General features: G+C 43.8%; 1 protein-coding gene across 1 annotated transcript; it reads left to right on the top strand.

Moving 5' to 3' along the window:
- The first annotated feature begins 309 nt into the window (after positions 1-309).
- On the top strand, positions 310-13075 carry METRNL (meteorin like, glial cell differentiation regulator). The gene is made up of 4 exons (XM_056550261.1): positions 310-799; positions 2657-3045; positions 11105-11164; positions 12146-13075. The coding sequence occupies exons 1-4, from the start codon at positions 702-704 to the stop codon at positions 12460-12462; spliced, it is 864 nt and encodes a 287-aa protein (XP_056406236.1). The 5' UTR covers positions 310-701; the 3' UTR covers positions 12463-13075.
- The last annotated feature ends 6533 nt before the right edge of the window (positions 13076-19608 follow it).

The raw sequence follows: 19608 nt of genomic DNA on the forward strand, positions 1-19608 counted from the left end.
GTTGAATGGAGCCGAGATGCAATACCACACACAACCTGAGGGCAAGCGTGGCGCCATTTCCCAACTTTACTCTTTACTTTAAATTTCCTAAAAGTCTCGTTCTTCCGCTTTCTTGACACTTTTTTTTTTCTCCCCTAGAAAAACAATTCTTCCTAAACCTGTCATAAATCTCATAAATCAGTCTTTTTATTTATTTTTTATGTTTTTTTTTTTTTTCCTTTCCAGCACTCACTAAAGTGCATTCCAGAGCAGACTGAAGTCCATCAGACAGTGCAGCAGTGTTCAGCTCCTTGCAGAGTAGAGGGAGTGTGCAAAAAGTTCATGAGGAAGGCGGCGGCTGTGAAGAAAAGCACAACTTTTTCCTCCGGGCACGCCCCTAGTGGGCGGGGCCGGCTGCGCTGAGTGCGGATCGCTCGCGCTGCGCCGCTCACTCTACAGCGCTCGGGCTGCGGTGCTGGAGGTCGCTGTTGTACGAGGCAGCGGATACCGAACGCCCTGGACCCAGGAGATCGCTCGTCCTAAAGTGATGGGGAGAAGAAGTTTGGGAGCTCCTGGCTAAACCGAATCAAGTCCACCCTCCTGCGCTGGGCAATGTCCTCAAACCCTGCTCCTGCCCTTGTCCTCCCCCCCTGGATTATTGCCTCCTAAACTCTTTTATTTTTGTACTTTTTTTGGATTTCTTGGCTGGGACTTTAGCCACCATGCTAAGGAGGGTCCTGCTCAGCGTCTTCATGGTGATAGTCACGGGCAGGGGGACCTCATTGCAATACTCCAGTGACATGTGCAATTGGAAAGGAAGGTAAGGAAGCAATTTGGCACCTCCATTTATTAACCCCCCCCCCCACCCCCCTACCCCCTGCAGAGAGGGTCTCAGCTGTAGACAGACCCTTGGTGGTGTGAAGCCTGGGGAGGTGGCACTTTTTTTAGGTTCCTTTTCATCTTCTCATCAAAAGGAACTAGAGGGAAAAAAAACACCCAAAAAAAAATAATTTTTTTGGAATTTTGATTTTTAAGAAGTTAGGATTGGGGGGGGGGGGTGTAAAGTCAGAAAAAAGTTATCAAAAAAAAATAAATAAAAAAAAGTATAAAATAGATTCCGACAAGAAGTCAATCCCCGACTAACCAGTCTATAAAGTAGCTGCTGTTTCCTTCAAGTCTCCTGAAGGGTTTTATGACCTCCAGCTGATGGACAAGGGGGGGGGGGGGGGCGATGGGGGGGGGGTCCCGTGTGCCTCTTCTTCTCAGCTCAAGGTTCGAGGCAAAAAAAAAAACACTGATTATCAGATGTTCGTAAAGGAGAAGAATGCTGATTTTTTTTTTAATTTTTTTTAATTTATTTTAATTTTTTTGAGAATTTTTTATTTCGAGTTGAGTTGACAGATCTTGTGTTTCCTCGATCCGGCGGTGGGTGGCATATTCCGAGAAATTAGTCAGAAGTGGGTGACAGAAATGAGTGAGTGGCACGTACTGGCATTAAACTTCTCTTGTGGTTTCATGTGTCTTTAATAAAAAAAAAAAATAATAAAAAAAAATGTAAGTGCTACATTTTAACAGTTCGATTTTGAAATTCTATTTAAAATTTTTGTATTTTTATTTTTGAAATTTGGTTTTAATTTGAGCACCGAGGAGAAACCTATCATTAAAGGTCAGGAGCTGATTGTGGGTCACCGAGCGAGCGCTGGTGTGTATACAGGAGATTGCCTGGGGGGGTGGGGGCGACTTGAGTGTGCAAACTCTTGTGTAGCCCAAAATATTTTGTAGTTTTTTTTTTTGTTTTTTTGTTTTTGGGGGGGGGGGGAGGGGTATAGTTTTAATTGTTAAGATGGTGTTTTTCAAACTGTGGACCTCCAGATGTCACAAATCTACCATTACCGTGCTAAGACGAGGTTACTACTACAAAGTTTTTAGTGTTTCCCTAACTATTGTGCCTCCAGCTGTTACAAAACTACAACTCCCAGCATGCCCGGACAGCCGAAGGCTGTCCGGGCATGCTGGGAGTTGTAGTTTTGCAACAGCTGCAGGTCCACAGTTTGAAGACCAAAAAGTTAAGACTTAACTGACTGTTTTAATATATAAGAAAACTGTTTTTGAAAACAAAAACAAATATTGATAATTTTTTTTTTTTTTTTTTAAATATTAAAATTTTATTTAAAATTAAAACGACGAATACGGTCTCAACTGTTACATTCTTCTAAACCGTAGACAACCGCTCCATCTCTGCAAATATTAGCATTCCTCCACCTGGAAGGTGCGACCGTCTGCTTTGCGCCGAAACGTCTGCCTGCCGGTGACATCATAGTCTCTTTAGGATTCCCTATGGGTAAATTGGAATAACATGAAAAGACACCAAAAAAAAAAAGTTCCATAGGTATTAACCCTTTATGACGAGGTTACCAAACAAGCCAGAAGCATATTGCGTCGTCTACGTATCTGCATGTATAGGAGATTGATATCGCCAAAAAAAATCCAGAAGGTGTTAACCCTTTTAGGATTAGGTTCCCAAAGAAGCTAAAAGCATATTGCGTTTTTTTTTACGTATCTGCACGTTCTTAGGGTATGGGAGGTGTTTAACTGTGAACGATACCTGTTACATTGTATCTTATGGTGTTTTTTGAGACAACGTTGTGTACTGACTGTCCTCTTTCCTTCTCCCTAGCGGACTGACCCACGAGAGCCACAAGAAGGATGTGGAACAAGTCTACCTGCGTTGCTCGGAAGGTTCGGTGGAATGGCTTTACCCCACGGGGGCGCTCATCGTCAACCTGCGCCCCAACACCGTCGCCTCGAACTCCCAGCACTTCACTGTTTGTATCAAACCTTTCGTAGGCTCCAAAGGAGCTAATATTTATTTGGAAAAAACTGGAGAACTGAAGCTTTTAGTACGGGACGGGGACCACCAACCCCACAAGGTCCACTGCTTTAGCCTGGACCAAGGAGGGTTGTTCATCGAAGCCACGCCCCAGTTGGACATTAGCCGCAAAATCGCCGGCTTCCAGTACGAACTCATAAGCCAGAGGACGCTCTCGGATTTGCACGCCATTTCTGGTAAGGTTGGAAGAAACCAACAAGATACAAATCTCCGTTCCCTCCTGTCCGTCCTCAATGCCACCAGAGATTTCTACCTTCTGTTGTAATACTCTGGCCTGCTGCTAGGTGGCGCTGTGGGAACCTGGAAAAATACTTGGTTTCATGTAAACTTTCCTTATTTTATTTTCATTTATTTTATTTAGTATGGGGTTTTATAGTTGTATCTCACCAACATGGTCTTTACTGTACCCCCAGACCGGTGAAGGGTCTCAGTATTGTAAGATTCAGCCATACTATGGCTATATGGGTGTGTTTGTGTAGTTTACCTCCATAACTTAGTACTGATTCGATTCTTACTCATTTTGATGATGTCATCAGCTGACCCATCAATGCTGGATTTTGATTGGCTACACGATGGTGACTGGGTGCATCTGCTTTTTCTGGGTGGTGTTGTATAGTTTTTCTCTATTGCATAGTACTACGTCAGCCGAGCACCATTTTATTCTACTCTTAATCATTTTGATGATGTCATTAGCTTAGTTTATATTCCAGCCTCCGATTGGCTACAGGAGAGATCCATGTATCTTTCGGCTTCTTCAGGGGGTTCTTGTATAGTTTGCTTCTATAGTTTAGTACAGTGTTGTTTTAAAACAGTGTTTATTCAGCTGTTGCAAAACTACAACTCCCAGCACGCCCGGACAGCCAAAGGCTGTCCGGGCATGCTGGGAGTTGTAGTTTTGCAACAGCTGGAGACACATTGTTTGGAAAACAATGGTTTAGTACAGCACTTTGACAGAGTATTAGCACTCATTCATAGATCTGATGATGTCATAAACCTACTTTTTACATGTTAACGTAAAATTGGCTACAGGGGGTTTCATTTGTCTTTTGGCTTCTTCTGGGGGTCCTTGCACTAAGTCATTAATGTGAACTATACAGCACTAAGAGTATATACACCTCCACTCTTTATTAGATGTGATGTCATCATACCTTCTGATTGGCTACAGGAGAGCTCCTACAAGATCTGATGATGTCATCAGCCTAATTTTTACATGTTAATGTTTGATCGGCTAAAAATGGGTTCATTTGTCTTTCGGCTTCTTCTGGGGGTTCTTGTTCTAAATTATGGATGCATACTATACAACACTAAGAGTATATCTTCTTTAGAAGAAAATCACTGCTCTTATTAGATGTGATGATGTCATAAGTTTAGTTCATATGCTAACATAATAGACTACCAGAGAGCTACATTTATCTTTTGGCTTCTTCAGGGGGTTCTTAGATAGTCTGCATCCATAGTTTAGTACAACCCTAAAAGAGTATATGCACTTCTCTAATAGTGTACCATCGCTCTGATTTAGATGTGATGATGTCATCAGCTTGGTTCATATGCTAAGTTCTGATTGGCTACAGGAGAGCTCCATTTATCTTTCGGCTTTTTCAGGGGGTTCTTCTATGTACCTCTTCTATGTCTGTTTCCACTCTTACTAATTCTGATGATGTCATCAGACCTAGTTATAAGTGCTACAAAACTGGTGACCGGCTCCATTAACTCCTCGATGATCCCTACTTAATAGCCTGTTACGCTGTTTTACAACACGGCCCACACCCAGTTTTCAAATACCATAATAGTAGTAATTTAGGCTTTTGTGGAGTGTGAGTGTAGTCCGGGGCAGGTTGATTATTATGGCTGATGAGTGAGTCTGACTCAGCCCAGTGCGAGTAATTTACAGGATCTAAACACGGCCATTGAGGTGTGTGTCTCTGCTTGTGCGACACACCCAAGGTGGATGACACCGAGTGACATTTCAGTAAAGTGTCCTGGAATTAGGACCCGGCTGTCATGTTTTGGTTGGTCCCGGTTTCTCTACTGTCTCGGTGTTCTATTTGGATTTTTCTTTTTGTTATTTTTAGGTTGCACCCTAAAATTCCTATACATTTATGCATTCTTGCCTACTGGAGTTATAGTTGTAGCAACAGCACTCCTAGTGGCCGGATGTGGAAATGGTAGTAAATTTAGAAAAAATATTTTTAACTGAATTTTGGGGCAAATGTTACTCAGTAACTGTGCTAGACGCCGATTATTAATCTAAGGAAAATATAACTGACCTTTCCAGGTGAAAGACATTCGGCCCGTGTCCCTCGGGGCCATTTCTTTGTAACGTATTAACTAGATGGTGGAAAATTTGCCGTTCCTTATTTAGACCTGGGAAAATGGCTCAATTGCTTTTAGATTTTATGGTCCAGTAGAGTCAACAAAAGTTTGTTTTCTCTCCCCTCCCCCACCCCATCTTTGCCTTAAGTGACAAAGTTTGCTTAGCAACTCCATGACACTTTCTAAGTTTGGGGGGTTTTGGGCACATGGTGAAGAGCTGTGTGGTCTGCAAAAAAATAAATAAAAAAAAAGATAAAATTAAGATAAATTAAATACATTGAATTTAAAAAAAAATTCAAAAAGTTATAAATAGTAAAAAATATATATATAAAAAAATAAAAAAATTTTTTATTGCAAAAGCAGTCCGTACTGTACCCTGTCTAATAAAAACTAGAAATGATTTAACATAATGCTCTAATTATTGCGTAATGAATTGGGTTACCTATTGGTAAACATTTTTATTTTATTCAAATTTTTTTTTTTTCTGAACCAATGTTTTCCAACCTGGTTGCCTCCAGCTGTTGCAACACTACAACTCCCAGCATGCTCAGACTGTTCCTGCTTCTGTCCACGCTGTGAGGATAGGGTGAAGAAAAAAAGTTTCTTTATCTGTAAGAGGGAGAATAGTCTATGCCAGAGAGAAGGCTGAACAAGGACCTCTCTGCAACTCACTTATCTCTATCCCAAAACTACAACTCCTAGCATGCCCAAACTGTTCCTGCTTCTGACCACGCTGTGAAGATATCCTCTCCTCTAATCTCTGAGAGGGAGAAGATTGTCTATGCCAGGGAGGAGAAGGCTGTACAAGGACCTCTCTGCAAAACACTTCTAACTCTGTTGCAAAACTACAATTCTCAGCATGCCCAGACATGCTGGTAGTTGTAGTTTTGCAACAGCTGGAGGCACCCAGGTTGGGGAAACACTGATCTAAACTTTGCAGTGAGTCAGGGCGTACCCTTGTCTTATAGGTGAAGTGCCCATGACTACAAGTGCCATCATGCCTATCCAGCCCCACAATGATTGCCCCTCCCTTTCTTTTTTTTTTTTTGTGAGAGTTTAGGAAGTTAACCCTTATCTTGATTGCAATCTGGTAATTGCAGCCTCAGGCGAGGAGGGAGATTATTTCGAGTGGTTGTTTTTGCAATTTCTGTAAGATCTGGCAGGAGCCGGTCGTCGTTATCGCGGCATCCCCGATAAGAATCTTCTGCCGTTTCCTTCCACTTAAGTTCTGACGGTGGCGAAAGCAAAGTGACTTTTACTCGGTGGGAGGGGGAATAGAATGTACATTTCTATATACTTTTGTTGTATATATAGGGGGGGGGGTGATTACCCACATGAATGGGGTCTTCAGTGAATAGGTGCTAATCCCTCATTGTGAAGCTGTAGTGGTTACTCATTATTATACAATTGTAGGTCCCTGTGGTTCCTCCGGGGGCATTGTCTGGACAAGGAGAGGATTTACCTTCTTTTGAGATGCAATTGTAGAGTTAACTGGACCAAAGACAAGAAGTCAAGAGGACCCCCGCCCCATCACCCCCAGCATAGTTTTAGTATACTGTGTCCATACAGAAGTTCTCAAGAGTTTTTTTTCTGTTGTGGCAGAATTGTAGAACAGTCTCTGGCATGCGGGTCCTGGCGCAACTGCTACCACTGCGGCTTCTCAGAGTCCATATTATTGGAAATGTCTTGACAGCCTTCAGTCTATTTTGGTTCAAAAACAAAAAATCCCAGCATGCCCTGACAGCCTTCAGTCTTTCATGGCTCCATACTGGTTTGCAAAACTACAACTCCCAACATGTGCGTGCTGGGAGCTGTTGTTTTGCAATCAGTATGGGAAACACTGCTTTTAAAGGAATTTTCCATAAAATTTAATACATTTATCCTAATAGAAATAATAGTGGCGTTGCTCCATTTTCGGCAGGGCTTGGCCATGTCTGTGGAGGCGATCAGACTAATATGAGCAGAATTATTTATCCCCCCCCCCCCATCCAGGTTTACTCCACATGGCAGGATGAGCTGATTGTTGATGTCTTTGGTAAAAGATGTTGGAATGTGTGATGATCGTTTTGTATCTATCGTGAAGAACAGGCCAATTTCTTGGTAGACTGCCCATGAATTGCTCCCGCCTTCCTTCCTCCTTTTTTAGGATTTCAATGGCCATAAGCCGTCAGGTGCTCAGGGGGGTTAAGCCACAAGACCTAATCCCCCCCCCCCCCCCCCCCGGGGGGTCATGAACCAATCATCTCCCATCACATCAGTGCAATGTACGGTATGTACACAGTGACCTCACCAGCAGAATAGTGAGTGCAGCTCTGGAGTATAATACAGGATATAACTCAGGAACAGTACAGGATAAGTAATGTAATGTATGTACACAGTGACCCCCACCAGCAGAATAGTGAGTACAACACAGGATATAACTCAGGATCAGTACAGGATAAGTAATGTAAGGTATGTACACAGTGACGCCACCAGCAGAATAGTGAGTGCAGCTCTAAAGTATAACTTGGGATCAGTTGTCAGTGATACCATCGCCCCGTCCACTATACCACCACGTGTGGTCACCATCCTCACTGCCGTATTCTTCATAAGATCAGAGGCCGCGTCTCCCGTAGCAGCTGGGACTTGTGAGAATCGCTGTAATTACATCTGCTGGGCCGAGCGGTGGTTTCAGGGGCCTACACGGGGCCATGAGGAGGGGATGCCTCAGGTTACCTAAGGATACAGTCAGGAGCTTTTTTATAAAGAATTTTCCCAGTAGGTTTTGGCAGCTGACCGGCACAATGCGGCTATTATCCGGCCGGTGGCTGAGTTACAGTCTCCGGAGCTGTAGGGAGACGCAGTAAAGCTCTGCTCCTTTCAGTGCCATGAATGGATTCTTGTTAGGATAACCCAGAGTGGAGATTTCGGCCACTTCCAGGGGGAAATTTGCATGCGTCCGCCCTGACACAAACCTTTCTGCTTCCAAGTGTCCGCAGTGCCTTCCTAACCGATGGCAGGCAATGGGTACTGCTGTGTGCACCAGCCATCGGATGGGCCAAGGACCTAGTTCAGTGGTGACCAGATAGTATAGAGCCACATGATAGGGCGTAAGGCTTATAGGCGATGGGTACAGCTGTGTACACCAGCCATCGGATAGGCCAAGGACCTCGTTCAGTGGTGACCATATAGTACAGAGCCACATGATAGGGCCTAAGGCTTATAGGCGATCGGTACAGCTGTGTGCACCAGCCATTAGATGGGCCGAGGACCTCGTTCAGTGGTGACCATATAGTACAGAGCCACATGATAGGGCCTAAGGCTTATAGGCGATGGGTACAGCTGTGTACACCAGCCATTAGATGGGCCAAGGACCTCGTTCAGTGGTGACCATATAGTACAGAGCCATACTGTAGGGCGAAAGGTGCATTATGAGAGGATTATCTTCATCTGCTCTCACGACAGGTGTTTTCTCTCCTGAATTGGCGCACATTACAGTGCTGTCAGATAAGAGTCCGCCTGTGGGCCCTTCAGTCAGCCGTCTATTGAAACAACTGTGATGCATTTCTCGGAGTAAGTTGTCGCTCACTTAAATCACAAGTGACTAAGCCCCAAGGGAGGGCGGGCTGCAACCTGCAGTTTAAGGAACCTGCTTTGGTCTTAAAGACATGGAATAACTGCATATATTTATCTAGATACCTGTAATGCTCGGAGTTGTAGTTTTGCAACAGGTCTATAGTTTGGGAAAAAACTGACCTACAGTCACCCTCTGCAGAGCCGTCTGTGTTCATGGTTCCCCCGGCAGGATCCTGTGTAATCCAGTCAGGCTTCGTCAGGTGACCGAAATAGTTTGCATGATTTCACAACCTAATCCCCGCGATTTACTTGGGAGAGACGTAGGTGCTAATCCAGGAGAGAATTTTTTTTTTCTTTTTATACAGTGTCTGTGAATTTGCAGGTGGAAGTGTAAACCATTTTCTTTAAAGGGAATGTGTCATCAGAAAATATAGACTGACCCTTAACCATGGTTAAAGGTGTACTCCGCTGCTCAGCGTTTGGAACAAACTGATCCGAACGCTGGAGCCGGCACTGGGAGCTCGTGACGTCATAGCCCTGCCCCCTCACGACTTCACACCCCGCCCCCTCAATGCAAGTCTATGGGAGGGGGCGTGATGGCTGTCACACCCCCTCCCATGGACTTGCATTGAGGGGACGGGGCGTGATGTCGTGAGGGGGCTATGACGTCACGAGCTGCCAGCTGCAGCTGTCACGCCCCCTCCCATACACTGGCGTTGAGGGGATTGGTCGTGAGGGGGCGGGAATATGACGTCACGAGCTGCTGGCTCCAGCTTTCAGAACAGTTTGTTCCAAACGCTGAGCAGCGGAGTACCCCTTTAAAGACCCAGTCATCAGAGTAGAAGACCTAATCCTTTTTTAGATAGAAGACCCAACTACCTAAGTGCCATATTGGAAGTCCCAACCATCTCGGTAAAAGATCTCCTTGAGAATTTAGGTCTTCTATTCTGATGTCTGGGTCTTCAACCTTGGTTGTTGGGTCTTCTACTATGCTCTTTGGTATGTGGGTCCCCTATACTAATTCTTTAGTCTTCTAGTCTGACATGGTCTCCTAAGATAGTTGAGTCCTCTACCATAAAAGTCTCTTGTACTATGCACTTGGGTATGTTGGTCTCCTATGGACACTTTTAGGTCTTCTACTATGAGAGTTGGGTCTTCTACTTTACACTCAGGTAGTTGGATCTCCAATGGAAATTTTCAGGTTTTCCATTCTGCCATGGTCCTGTACTAAGATAGTCTGCTCCTCTACCATGATCATTTTGGTCTTCTATGTACTTAGGTTGGTCTCCTATGGAAATGTTTAGGTCTTATAACCTGTTGACATAATCCTCTACTAAGAGTTTGGTTTTCTACTATGAACTTGGGTATGTGGGTGTTCTACTGCGATAGTTGGGTTTTCCAGCATAATTGCGTCTTCTATTATGCCCTTAGTTGGGTCTTCTAGTCTGTCATTGTACTGTACTATGAATAGTTGGGTCTTCCACAATAATTGGGTCTTCTACTATGCGCTAAGGTATGTTGGTCTCCCATGGAAATATTTAGGTCTTCTAACCTGTTGACATGGTCCTCTACTAAGATAGTTTGGTTAATGTGGTCTTCCACTATGAACTTGGGTATGTGGGTGTTCTACTGCGATAGTTGGGTTTTCTACCATAATTGCGTCTTCTATTATGCACTTAGGCAGCTGGGTCTTCTAGTCTGTCATTGTCCTGTACTAAGAAAGTTGGGTCTTCTACAATGATAATTAGGCCTTCTACTACGCTCTTAGATAGTATAGTCTCCTATGGCCATCAGCTGTCCGGGCATGCTGGGAGTTGAAGTTCTGCAACATCTGGAGGGCCACACTTTGAGACCAACTGGCTTATCATCAAGGGATCCTTCAAGTGGGGATGGTGGATTGATTTATTTTTAATTGTTTGTTTACTTTATTTAGTTTAGTGCTTTTTACTTCTATTTAGTGTTTTTTTTATTAGTTTTTTTTTACTTTTAGCAATATTTATTTTATTAATAATTGTTATTAGTTGTTTTTATTGTTGTTATAAGTATTATATATCTTAAATATTATACATTTTTTCTTGTGGGGTTATTTCATAAATTTTTTTTTTTTGCCCCCTTGTACCAGTAATGAAAGTTTGTGTAGTGAGACAATGCGCCACTTGTGTCCTCGCCCGGCATGGGCTACATAACTTACATCAATCCTCCTTTTTTCTCTGTAAATCTTGTGATTGTTTTGCGGCTCCGTCCCCTGAATTCCTCGCTTCGAGTTGTGAAATACAATGCGGGATGAGGGAATTCTGCCGAAGCAGCAAACTGTGGTGAAAGACCCCATTATATGGCGTCCGCTTATCTTGTCTTTTGTTATTCCAGATCCCTGCCGGCCGTGCAGCGACACCGAGGTCCTCTTAGCCGTGTGCATTAGTGATTTTGGTGAGTATCATGTACATTTTAGACTCTAATTTTATCTTTTATTACTTTTGGTTTTGTAATCCACATCTTATAAACATTATGTAACGTGATCAACCAGTGCTGCAGTGTAAAGCATGGTGGGCCAAGATGGCTATACCCATTGTAACATACACAAAATCTAAAATGTTTACATACAGTTCAGTAACATTCAGTGGTTTAGTAAACCAAGTGCTTATATACATTAGATAATGTGATTAAAGGGGTACTCCGGCCCCAAGATATCTTATAAGATGTATAAGATATATGAATCTTTAATTCCGCACCCACCTTTATGAGCACTTCGCAGCGCTAGAGTGTGAAGCGTTATGACCACTGGGGGGAGTATTGTGACGTCACGACTCCACCCCCATGTGACGTCACACCCCGCCCCCTCAATGCAAGTCTATGGGAGGGGGCGTGACAACCGTCACGCCCCCTCCCATAGACCTGCACTGAGGGGGCGGGGCGTGACGGCACACGGGGGCGGAGTTGTGACGTCACTATACTCCAGCCCCGTGGTCGGGAGGCATAAGACTGAGAGCCTCCAGTGCTTCCGACAGTACTTACAGGTGGGTGCTGCATGCGGGGGACACCTGCGATCAGACATCTTATCCCCTATCCTTTGGATAGGGGATAAGATGTCTTGGGGCCGGAGTACCCCTTTAAGCAGTGCTGAAGTGTAAAGCATAGTAGGCCATGAAAACTACCGTAAATGTAGGTGTTGTGTATGTTCTGACATTATTACTTTGTTTTTTTTCAATCCATGGCTTATAAACACACGAGCTAATTTGACCAAGCAGTGCTGCAGTGTAAAGCATGTGGGGCCAAGATATGGGGGGCATGTGGGGCCAAGATATGGGGGGCATGTGGGGCCAAGATGACTACACCCATTAAATGTAAGCACTGTGTATGTCATTAGTGGATTTATTGGTAATTTTTTATTCTTTTTTTTTGTCTTTGCAGTGGTCAAGGGTTCCATCTCGGAAGTAGGGAGCAACGCGGAGCAACAGGAATCCATCATAAATATTTCAGTGGATAAAATTTATAGACAGAAAACAAAGATATTTCAGCCCAGCAGAGAAGGTGGGGGCTGGGCGGGACACGTTCAGACGCTGCTGGAGTGTGGCGTGAAAGCCGGTTCGGGGGACTTTTTGTTCACCGGACGCATGCACTTTGGGGAGCCCCGGCTCGGGTGTGCGCCCCGGTATAGGGATTTCCAAAGGATATATCAAGAAGCGAAGAATAAGGGACTCAACCCTTGTGACATCATAACAGACTGAAGGGGGCGGCGCTGCCTCACGGATCACGAGACAGCACTGGCCCACTGTCAGGACAGAAATATTCTGAAGGATTTATAGTGGTGGTCAGGACTGTAAGGGGGGCCCTAACACTGCCCGGACCCCCTCCTCCCCCCCCCCCCCCTATTCCAAACCAACGGACACTGTTACACTAACGTGTTGGAGGTACGAGCCGCGCTGCACGGAACGCAATTTTGTTTTTTGTTTTTTTTAAGTCTTACTGAAAACTTTAAATTATTTTTCATTGTTTTTATTTTATTTTTTTTAAACGGACTCGAGTCTTAAGGAGGACAAAACTGCCATTGTGAATGGCTTCAATGTGCATGTAGCAGAGCCGGCACGGCGATTGTGTATAAATGGCGCAAATGTGGACTGATTGTTGTGTTTTTTTATAACATGCTTTGTAAAAAGCTTGGTGTAAATTTTCTTTGAGAATGTTTCTTATGAAAGAAATGACTGAAGATAAATTGTTTTTTTTTTTTGTTTTGTTAAAGATTTTTTTTTTATTGTACAATCCCAGTCTGCCATTTTGCACAGGCTGGAGAATTGTTGGGATAATATTATTTTTTTTTAACTTCCAGTGAAATAAAAAACATTGGAATTTAATCAGATTGGTGACAAGTCTGTCTTATACGTTTTTATGCAAATGTTTGTCCGCCATGTTGGATGGGCTTCAGCCCACGGCCATCCAGAGAAGGGGGCAGCTTCCTATGATCAGAATGGAGAACTGTGTGATGTAATACCACAATTTTCCTGTAGTGGCCACTGTAGGAGTAATGTATCTGCTTATGGTTTTCTCCACGTGGTCGCTGGATATTTCAGTTGCTGGTAAACTCAGAGGGTTGTATAACTTTAGGTTGCCTAAACGACACGTTATTGAGGTGGTCCCTGGTGGCTTCTGCTGGCCTTGGTTGACAGATCCTTTACTGTTGGGGTATAGGGAGAGATCAATCAAGGCTGGAGGAGTGGGGAAAAAGCTGCTAGGTACCGCCCAAATGACTCTTCGTTCAGGCAGCATGAGATTTGATAATAGGTTAGTCTGAAATTTCAATATACCTCCCTAATGAACTGGAGCATTATTTCTTCAAGGTATTGCCAGTCAAAACTGATAGAAATAATCATTGAATTGGTAGATTGGTAAACTAAGTACCAGACACTTGGGTTCCAAATGACCCAACACTCCCAAAGGGATCTAATGACATTTGGGTTCCAGATGACCTACCCAGCCCAGAGTGATCTATTGAAACTTGGGTTCCAGGTGACCCAACTCCCGAGCCCAGACAGAGGGCCACACAATGAACCAGCTAGTGTCAGTACGCAACACAGATGACTCAATGATTTTAATGGGTGTTGCATAATGTCTGGTCAAGGTTCCAGATCAGATAATCTTGGGTGGACCGATTTAACATATGAGGGCGGTCCACCATGGACAATTTCTAAAGACTAAAGGTTCATACAGCTAAAAAAAAACGCAAAGCCGTCTGAACCTGTAAGTTATGGCAGCATCAGCCAATCCCCCCCCCCCCCAAACAAATGATGGCGGGGTAAAGAAATATCTTGAAATGGCTTGTTCTAAAGATATATTTACTACCAGGGGTGTCTGGCATCAACTTCTACCCTTCTCCTCATTAAGAACACGTGCAGTTTAGGAGAAATAGCTGTTGAAGGCCACCTTTGGAACATGAAGACCTGTAATAGTCTTACCGTGTTGATCTAGGGCCTCTTCCTGCTATCATTGAGGGCACAAGTCATACCGTATGTATGAATTAACCCCTAAACAATAGACCCCAGTGGCAGGTCACCTTTCGGCCAACATCAGACCTAGCACTCAGAACCAAAATCTTCCAGGGGATTCTTCTGGTCTTTGAGGTTCTCCTACCCTGAAGAGGTTGTTTCAATTCTTCAGACTGGTACAATTGAGCCCAATAAAAGGAAAGAGTGCCTCCATGAGGTTTCATAGGTCAACCATTCCTTTGGGTAACGGGTCCATCATACTGTATGGTGGGTGTCTGGATGCCAAGTACTTGACGGTAGTAGGATACCAACGAGCCACTTTATATGTTTGCACCATATGGTAGTAGACTTGTTAGTTATCTTTTATCTTCTTAAGGACCTCACCACCCCCACCCAAATACATACTAGGTGCCAAGTAACGACCCTCTCCTGCTGCTTTCTACTATGGAGGATGGGTGTGATATATGGCAGCTGGACGCAACCATAAAATACCTCCCCATACTAAATGACTATAAACCAGTGATCTCCAAACGGTGGACCTCCAGATGTCCCAAACTACAACGTCTAGCATGCCATTGGCTTTCCGGGCATGCTAAAAGTTGTAGCTTTGTGACATCTAGAGATCCCATTTGAGACACCACTATAAATCATTGATCATGGTGAGGTGGTCTCGGCGGTGGAACTATTGAATTTACGAGCATGGTCTTGGTTGGATTTTCAAACATGGCTCCAATGTCTGGCAGGGTTGGATTCTGGCGAGGGGGGGAGGGCGGTGGTAGTAGTTTCGGCACAAGCTTTGCGGCTTCCGACGTCTGTCCTGGGACACAGAGTCCTTCTTCCTACGTAAGGCCGCCGCTTAATTTCCAGTTAATCATTTAGTAATCTGTACTAAATCAATGAGAACAGATGAGAGGATTGAGACACGGGACGAGTCCTTCCTGGATGTGATGTCAGCCCAGAAGAAAGACCCCATTGTGTGGTGACAGCGCTCCAGAAACAACAGTGCCAGTGCCAGGGAATGTGGGTATGTGTGTTGTGTGTGTCTGTATTTATGTGTTTGGTATGTGTTGTGTGTGTCTGTATTTGTGTGGGTATGTGTTGTGTCTGTATTTGTGTGGGTATTTGCGTTGGTATATGTTGTGTGTGTGTGTGTGTGTGTGTCTGTTTTTTGTGGGTATGTATAGGTGTGTTTGTGTAGGTTTAGGTGTGTGTGTGTGTGTGTGTGTGTGTGTGTGTGTGTGTGAAGTTTGGTTATCTACATTGTGTGTGTGTTCTGTATTTGTGTGTGTACATTTGTATGTATAGGTGTTTCTCTGTAGGTTTAGTTGTGTGGGGGTTCTGTTTGTGTGTGTGTGTATGTAGTTTGTTTAGGTATGTATAGGTGTGTTTCTCTGTGTGTGTGTTTAGTTTGTGTGTGTGTGAAGTTTGGCTATGTACAGTATGTGTGTAGGTGTATTTGGGTGGCTATGTATAGGTGTTTCTCTGTGTGTGGGTTTTTGAAGTTTGGCTCTGTACAGTGTGTGTAGGATTAGTTGTGTGGGGGTTCTGTATTTGTGTGTGTGTGTGTGTCTGCAGTTTGTGGGTATGTATAGGTGTTTCTCTGTGTGAAGTTTGGCTATGTAGAGTATGTGTGCAGGTGTATTTGTGTGGGTTTGTGTGTATGTATAGGTGTTTCTCTGTGTGTTTTGTGAAGTTTGGCTATGTACAGTATGTGTGTAGGATTAGTTGTGTTGGGGTTCTGTATTTATTTGTGTGTGTGTGTGTGTGTGTGTCTGCAGTTTGTGGGTATGTATAGGTGTTTCTCTGTGTGTGTTTTGTGAAGTTTGGCTATGTACAGTATGTGTGTAGGATTAGTTGTGTTGGGGTTCTGTATTTGTGTGTGTGTGTGTGTCTGCAGTTTGTGGGTATGTATAGGTGTTTCTCTGTGTGTGTTTTGTGAAGTTTGGCTATGTACAGTATGTGTGTAGGATTAGTTGTGTTGGGGTTCTGTATTTGTGTGTGTGTGTGTGTGTGTGTGTCTGCAGTTTGTGGATATGTATAGGTGTTTCTCTGTGTGTGTTTTGTGAAGTTTGGCTATGTACAGTATGTGTGTAGGATTAGTTGTGTGGGGGTTCTGTATTTGTGTGTGTGTGTGTGTGTGTGTGTCTGCAGTTTGTGTGTATGTATAGGTGTTTCTCTGTGTGTGTTTTGTGAAGTTTGGCTATGTACAGTATGTGTGTAGGATTAGTTGTGTTGGGGGTTCTGTATTTGTGCTCGTCTCTGCAGTTTGTGGGTATGTATAGGTGTTTCTCTGTGTGTGTTTTGTGAAGTTTGGCTATGTACAGTATGTGTGTAGGATTAGTTGTGTTGGGGGTTCTGTATTTGTGCTCGTCTCTGCAGTTTGTGGGTATGTATAGGTGTTTCTGTGTGTGTGAAATGTTGCTATGTACAGTATGTGTGTTTGTCTGTAGTTTGTGGGTATGTATAGGTGTGTGTGTGAAGTTTGTCTATGTACAGTGTGTGTATTCGGCTATGCACAGTATAAGGGAGATTTACCAAAACCTGTCCAAGGAAAAGTTGCTCAGATCGCTTCTTTCATTTTCTCAAGTCTTTCAAAAAATAATGGAAGAAATCTGGTTTCTATGGGCAACTGCCTCACTTTTCCTCTTCACAGGTTTTGATAAATTTCCCTGTTTGTGCAGTTTTTGGTGTGTGTCTATGTAGTTGTTTAGCTATATACAGCGTGTTTGTAGTTTTTGGTGTGTGTCTATGTAGTTGTTTAGCTATGTACAATGCGTTTGTGTAGTTTTTGGTGTGTGTCTATGTAGTTGTTTAGCTATATACAGCGTGTTTGTGTAGTTTATGGTGTGTGTCTATGTAGTTGTTTAGCTATGTACAGTGCGTTTGTGTAGTTTTTGGTGTGTGACTATGTAGTTGTTTAGCTATATACAGCGTGTTTGTGTAGTTTATGGTGTGTGTCTATGTAGTTGTTTAGCTATATACAGTGTATTTGTGTAGTTTTTGGTGTGTGTCTATGTAGTTGTTTAGCTATATACAGCGTGTTTGTGTAGTTTATGGTGTGTGTCTATGTAGTTGTTTAGCTATATACAGTGTATTTGTGTAGTTTTTGGTGTGTGTCTATGTAGTTGTTAAGCTATATACAGCGTGTTTGTGTAGTTGTAGTTGTTTAGCTATAAACAGCGCGTTTGTGTAGTTTTTGGTGTGTGTCCACGTAGTTGTTTAGCTATGTACAGTGCGTTTGCGTAGTTTTTGGTGTGTCTACGTAGTAGTTTAGCTATATACAGTGCGTTTGTGTAGTTTTTGGTGTGTCTATGTAGTTGTTTAGCTATATACAGTGCGTTTTGTGTAGTTTTAGGTGTGTGTCTGGTTTTAGTGGTGTTTAATTTTTTCCAATGGGTTGAGACAAAAAAGTTACATTTCTCCCAACCCAATAAACTAAATGAGATTACTTGATGTCGGCCTCACAGAACTAAGGCGGTGTTCACATGGTGTTCTCTGTACACTGTATCCGTACACTTTCTACCATGGTTCAGTCCCATGAAAGAAACAAAAATAATAATATCCGATAAAACACTGATAGCTACTATCCTCAGGGATGGGCTGAGCCATAATAAATGGGAATATCCGGTCTGGGTAAGGTGGGGGGGGGGGGGGGGGGGTCTGCTCAGAGAGGTGGTCCTAGGAAGAGGTTTAACTATACCAAGGGATTTAGAAAATCTGACAACCTTATTATTTGTGTTACGGTTCAACAAGGCTACATCATATTCCTCCATGAGTAACACCCCCCCCCCCCCCCCCCCCCCCACCCACCCATATAGACATATAGAATCACAGCAAAAGGCCTCAATATGACTGTGTACAGGAAGACCCCAATATAACTGTGTACATGAAGGCCCCAATATGACTGTGTACATGAAGACCCCAATATAACTGTGTACATGAAGGCTCCACTATGACCGTGTACATGAAGACCCCAATATGACTGTGTACACGAAGGCTCCAATATGACTTTGTACACGAAGGCTCCAATATGACTGTGTACAAGAAGACCCCCCAATACGACTGTGTACAAGAAGACCCCCTATACGTCTGTGTACATGAAGGCTCCAATATGACTGTGTACAGGAAGACCCCCAATACGACTGTGTACAAGAAGACCCCCAATACGACTGTGTACACGAAGGCCCCAATACGACTGTGTACACGAAGGCCCCAATACGACTGTGTACACGAAGGCCCCAATACGACTGTGTACACGAAGGCCCCAATACGACTGTGTACACGAAGGCCCCAATATGACTGTGTAGATGAAGACTACAATATGTGTACGTTTGGTCACTGAAGGGAACTAATCTGCAGGATGGTTCCTCAGGTTGGAGCCTAAGGAATGAAGTGCTGGGGGGGGGGGGAGGAAGCCGAAGAAGTGAAGGAATGAACCACCTGCTGATCTTATTGTCTGTAAGAGAGAAGTCACCAGACCTTGCAGCTAAACCTTCTCCTCCCCCCCTCCGTCCTGGAAGAAAAGGCCGGTCATGTTGTGCCGTTGTGTGCAGGACACGGTCATCTTGTATCCTTTACTTTATAGTCTTGTACTTTCAGAGCCACAACACATCGACAATGCTGTAAATGTACGACAACAGGAAAGTGGGCACAACAGCCCTACATGAGAGCAGAACATGGGACCCCCGGGGCCGGGACGGCAAACAAAGAGGGAGATCTTGGTTAAGTGGCAGTCTATTTCATGACCTGCAAGAAAGGAGGTCAGATTTGGTACATTTATAAACTAGACCTGACCATCATATACAGTGCAAACTGGTCCTGACCATCATATACCGTGCAAACTGGTCCTGACCATCATATACCGTGCAAACTGGTCCTGACCATCATATACCGTGCAAACTAGTCCTGACCATCATATACCGTGCAAACTAGTCCTGACCATCATATACCGTGCAAACTAGTCCTGACCATCATATACCGTGCAAACTAGACCTGACCATCATATACCGTGCAAACTAGACCTGACCATCATATACCGTGCAAACTAGTCCTGACCATCATATACCGTGCAAACTAGTCCTGACCATCATATACCGTGCAAACTAGTCCTGACCATCATATACCGTGCAAACTGGACCTGACCATCATATACCGTGCAAACTAGACCTGACCATCATATACCGTGCAAACTAGACCTGACCATCATATACCGTGCAAACTAGACCTGACCATCATATACCGTGCAAACTAGTCCTGACCATCATATACCGTGCAAACTAGACCTGACCATCATATACCGTGCAAACTAGACCTGACCATCATATAACGTGCAAACTAGTCCTGACCATCATATACCGTGCAAACTAGTCCTGACCATCATATACGGTGCAAACT

This window comes from Hyla sarda, chromosome 13 (genome assembly GCF_029499605.1).
Source record: "Hyla sarda isolate aHylSar1 chromosome 13, aHylSar1.hap1, whole genome shotgun sequence".
Lineage (NCBI taxonomy): Eukaryota > Metazoa > Chordata > Amphibia > Anura > Hylidae > Hyla > Hyla sarda.

What these genes read in the sequence shown, in the direction of transcription:
- METRNL (XM_056550261.1), top strand. Translation starts at nt 702, where the DNA reads ATGCTAAGGAGGGTCCTGCTCAGCGTCTTCATGGTGATAGTCACGGGC. An exon ending in ATGTGCAATTGGAAAGGAAG is followed by an intron (nt 800 to 2,656) that starts GTAAGGAAGCAA and finishes CCTTCTCCCTAG; the next exon opens with CGGACTGACCCACGAGAGCC. An exon ending in GGATTTGCACGCCATTTCTG is followed by an intron (nt 3,046 to 11,104) that starts GTAAGGTTGGAA and finishes TTGTTATTCCAG; the next exon opens with ATCCCTGCCGGCCGTGCAGC.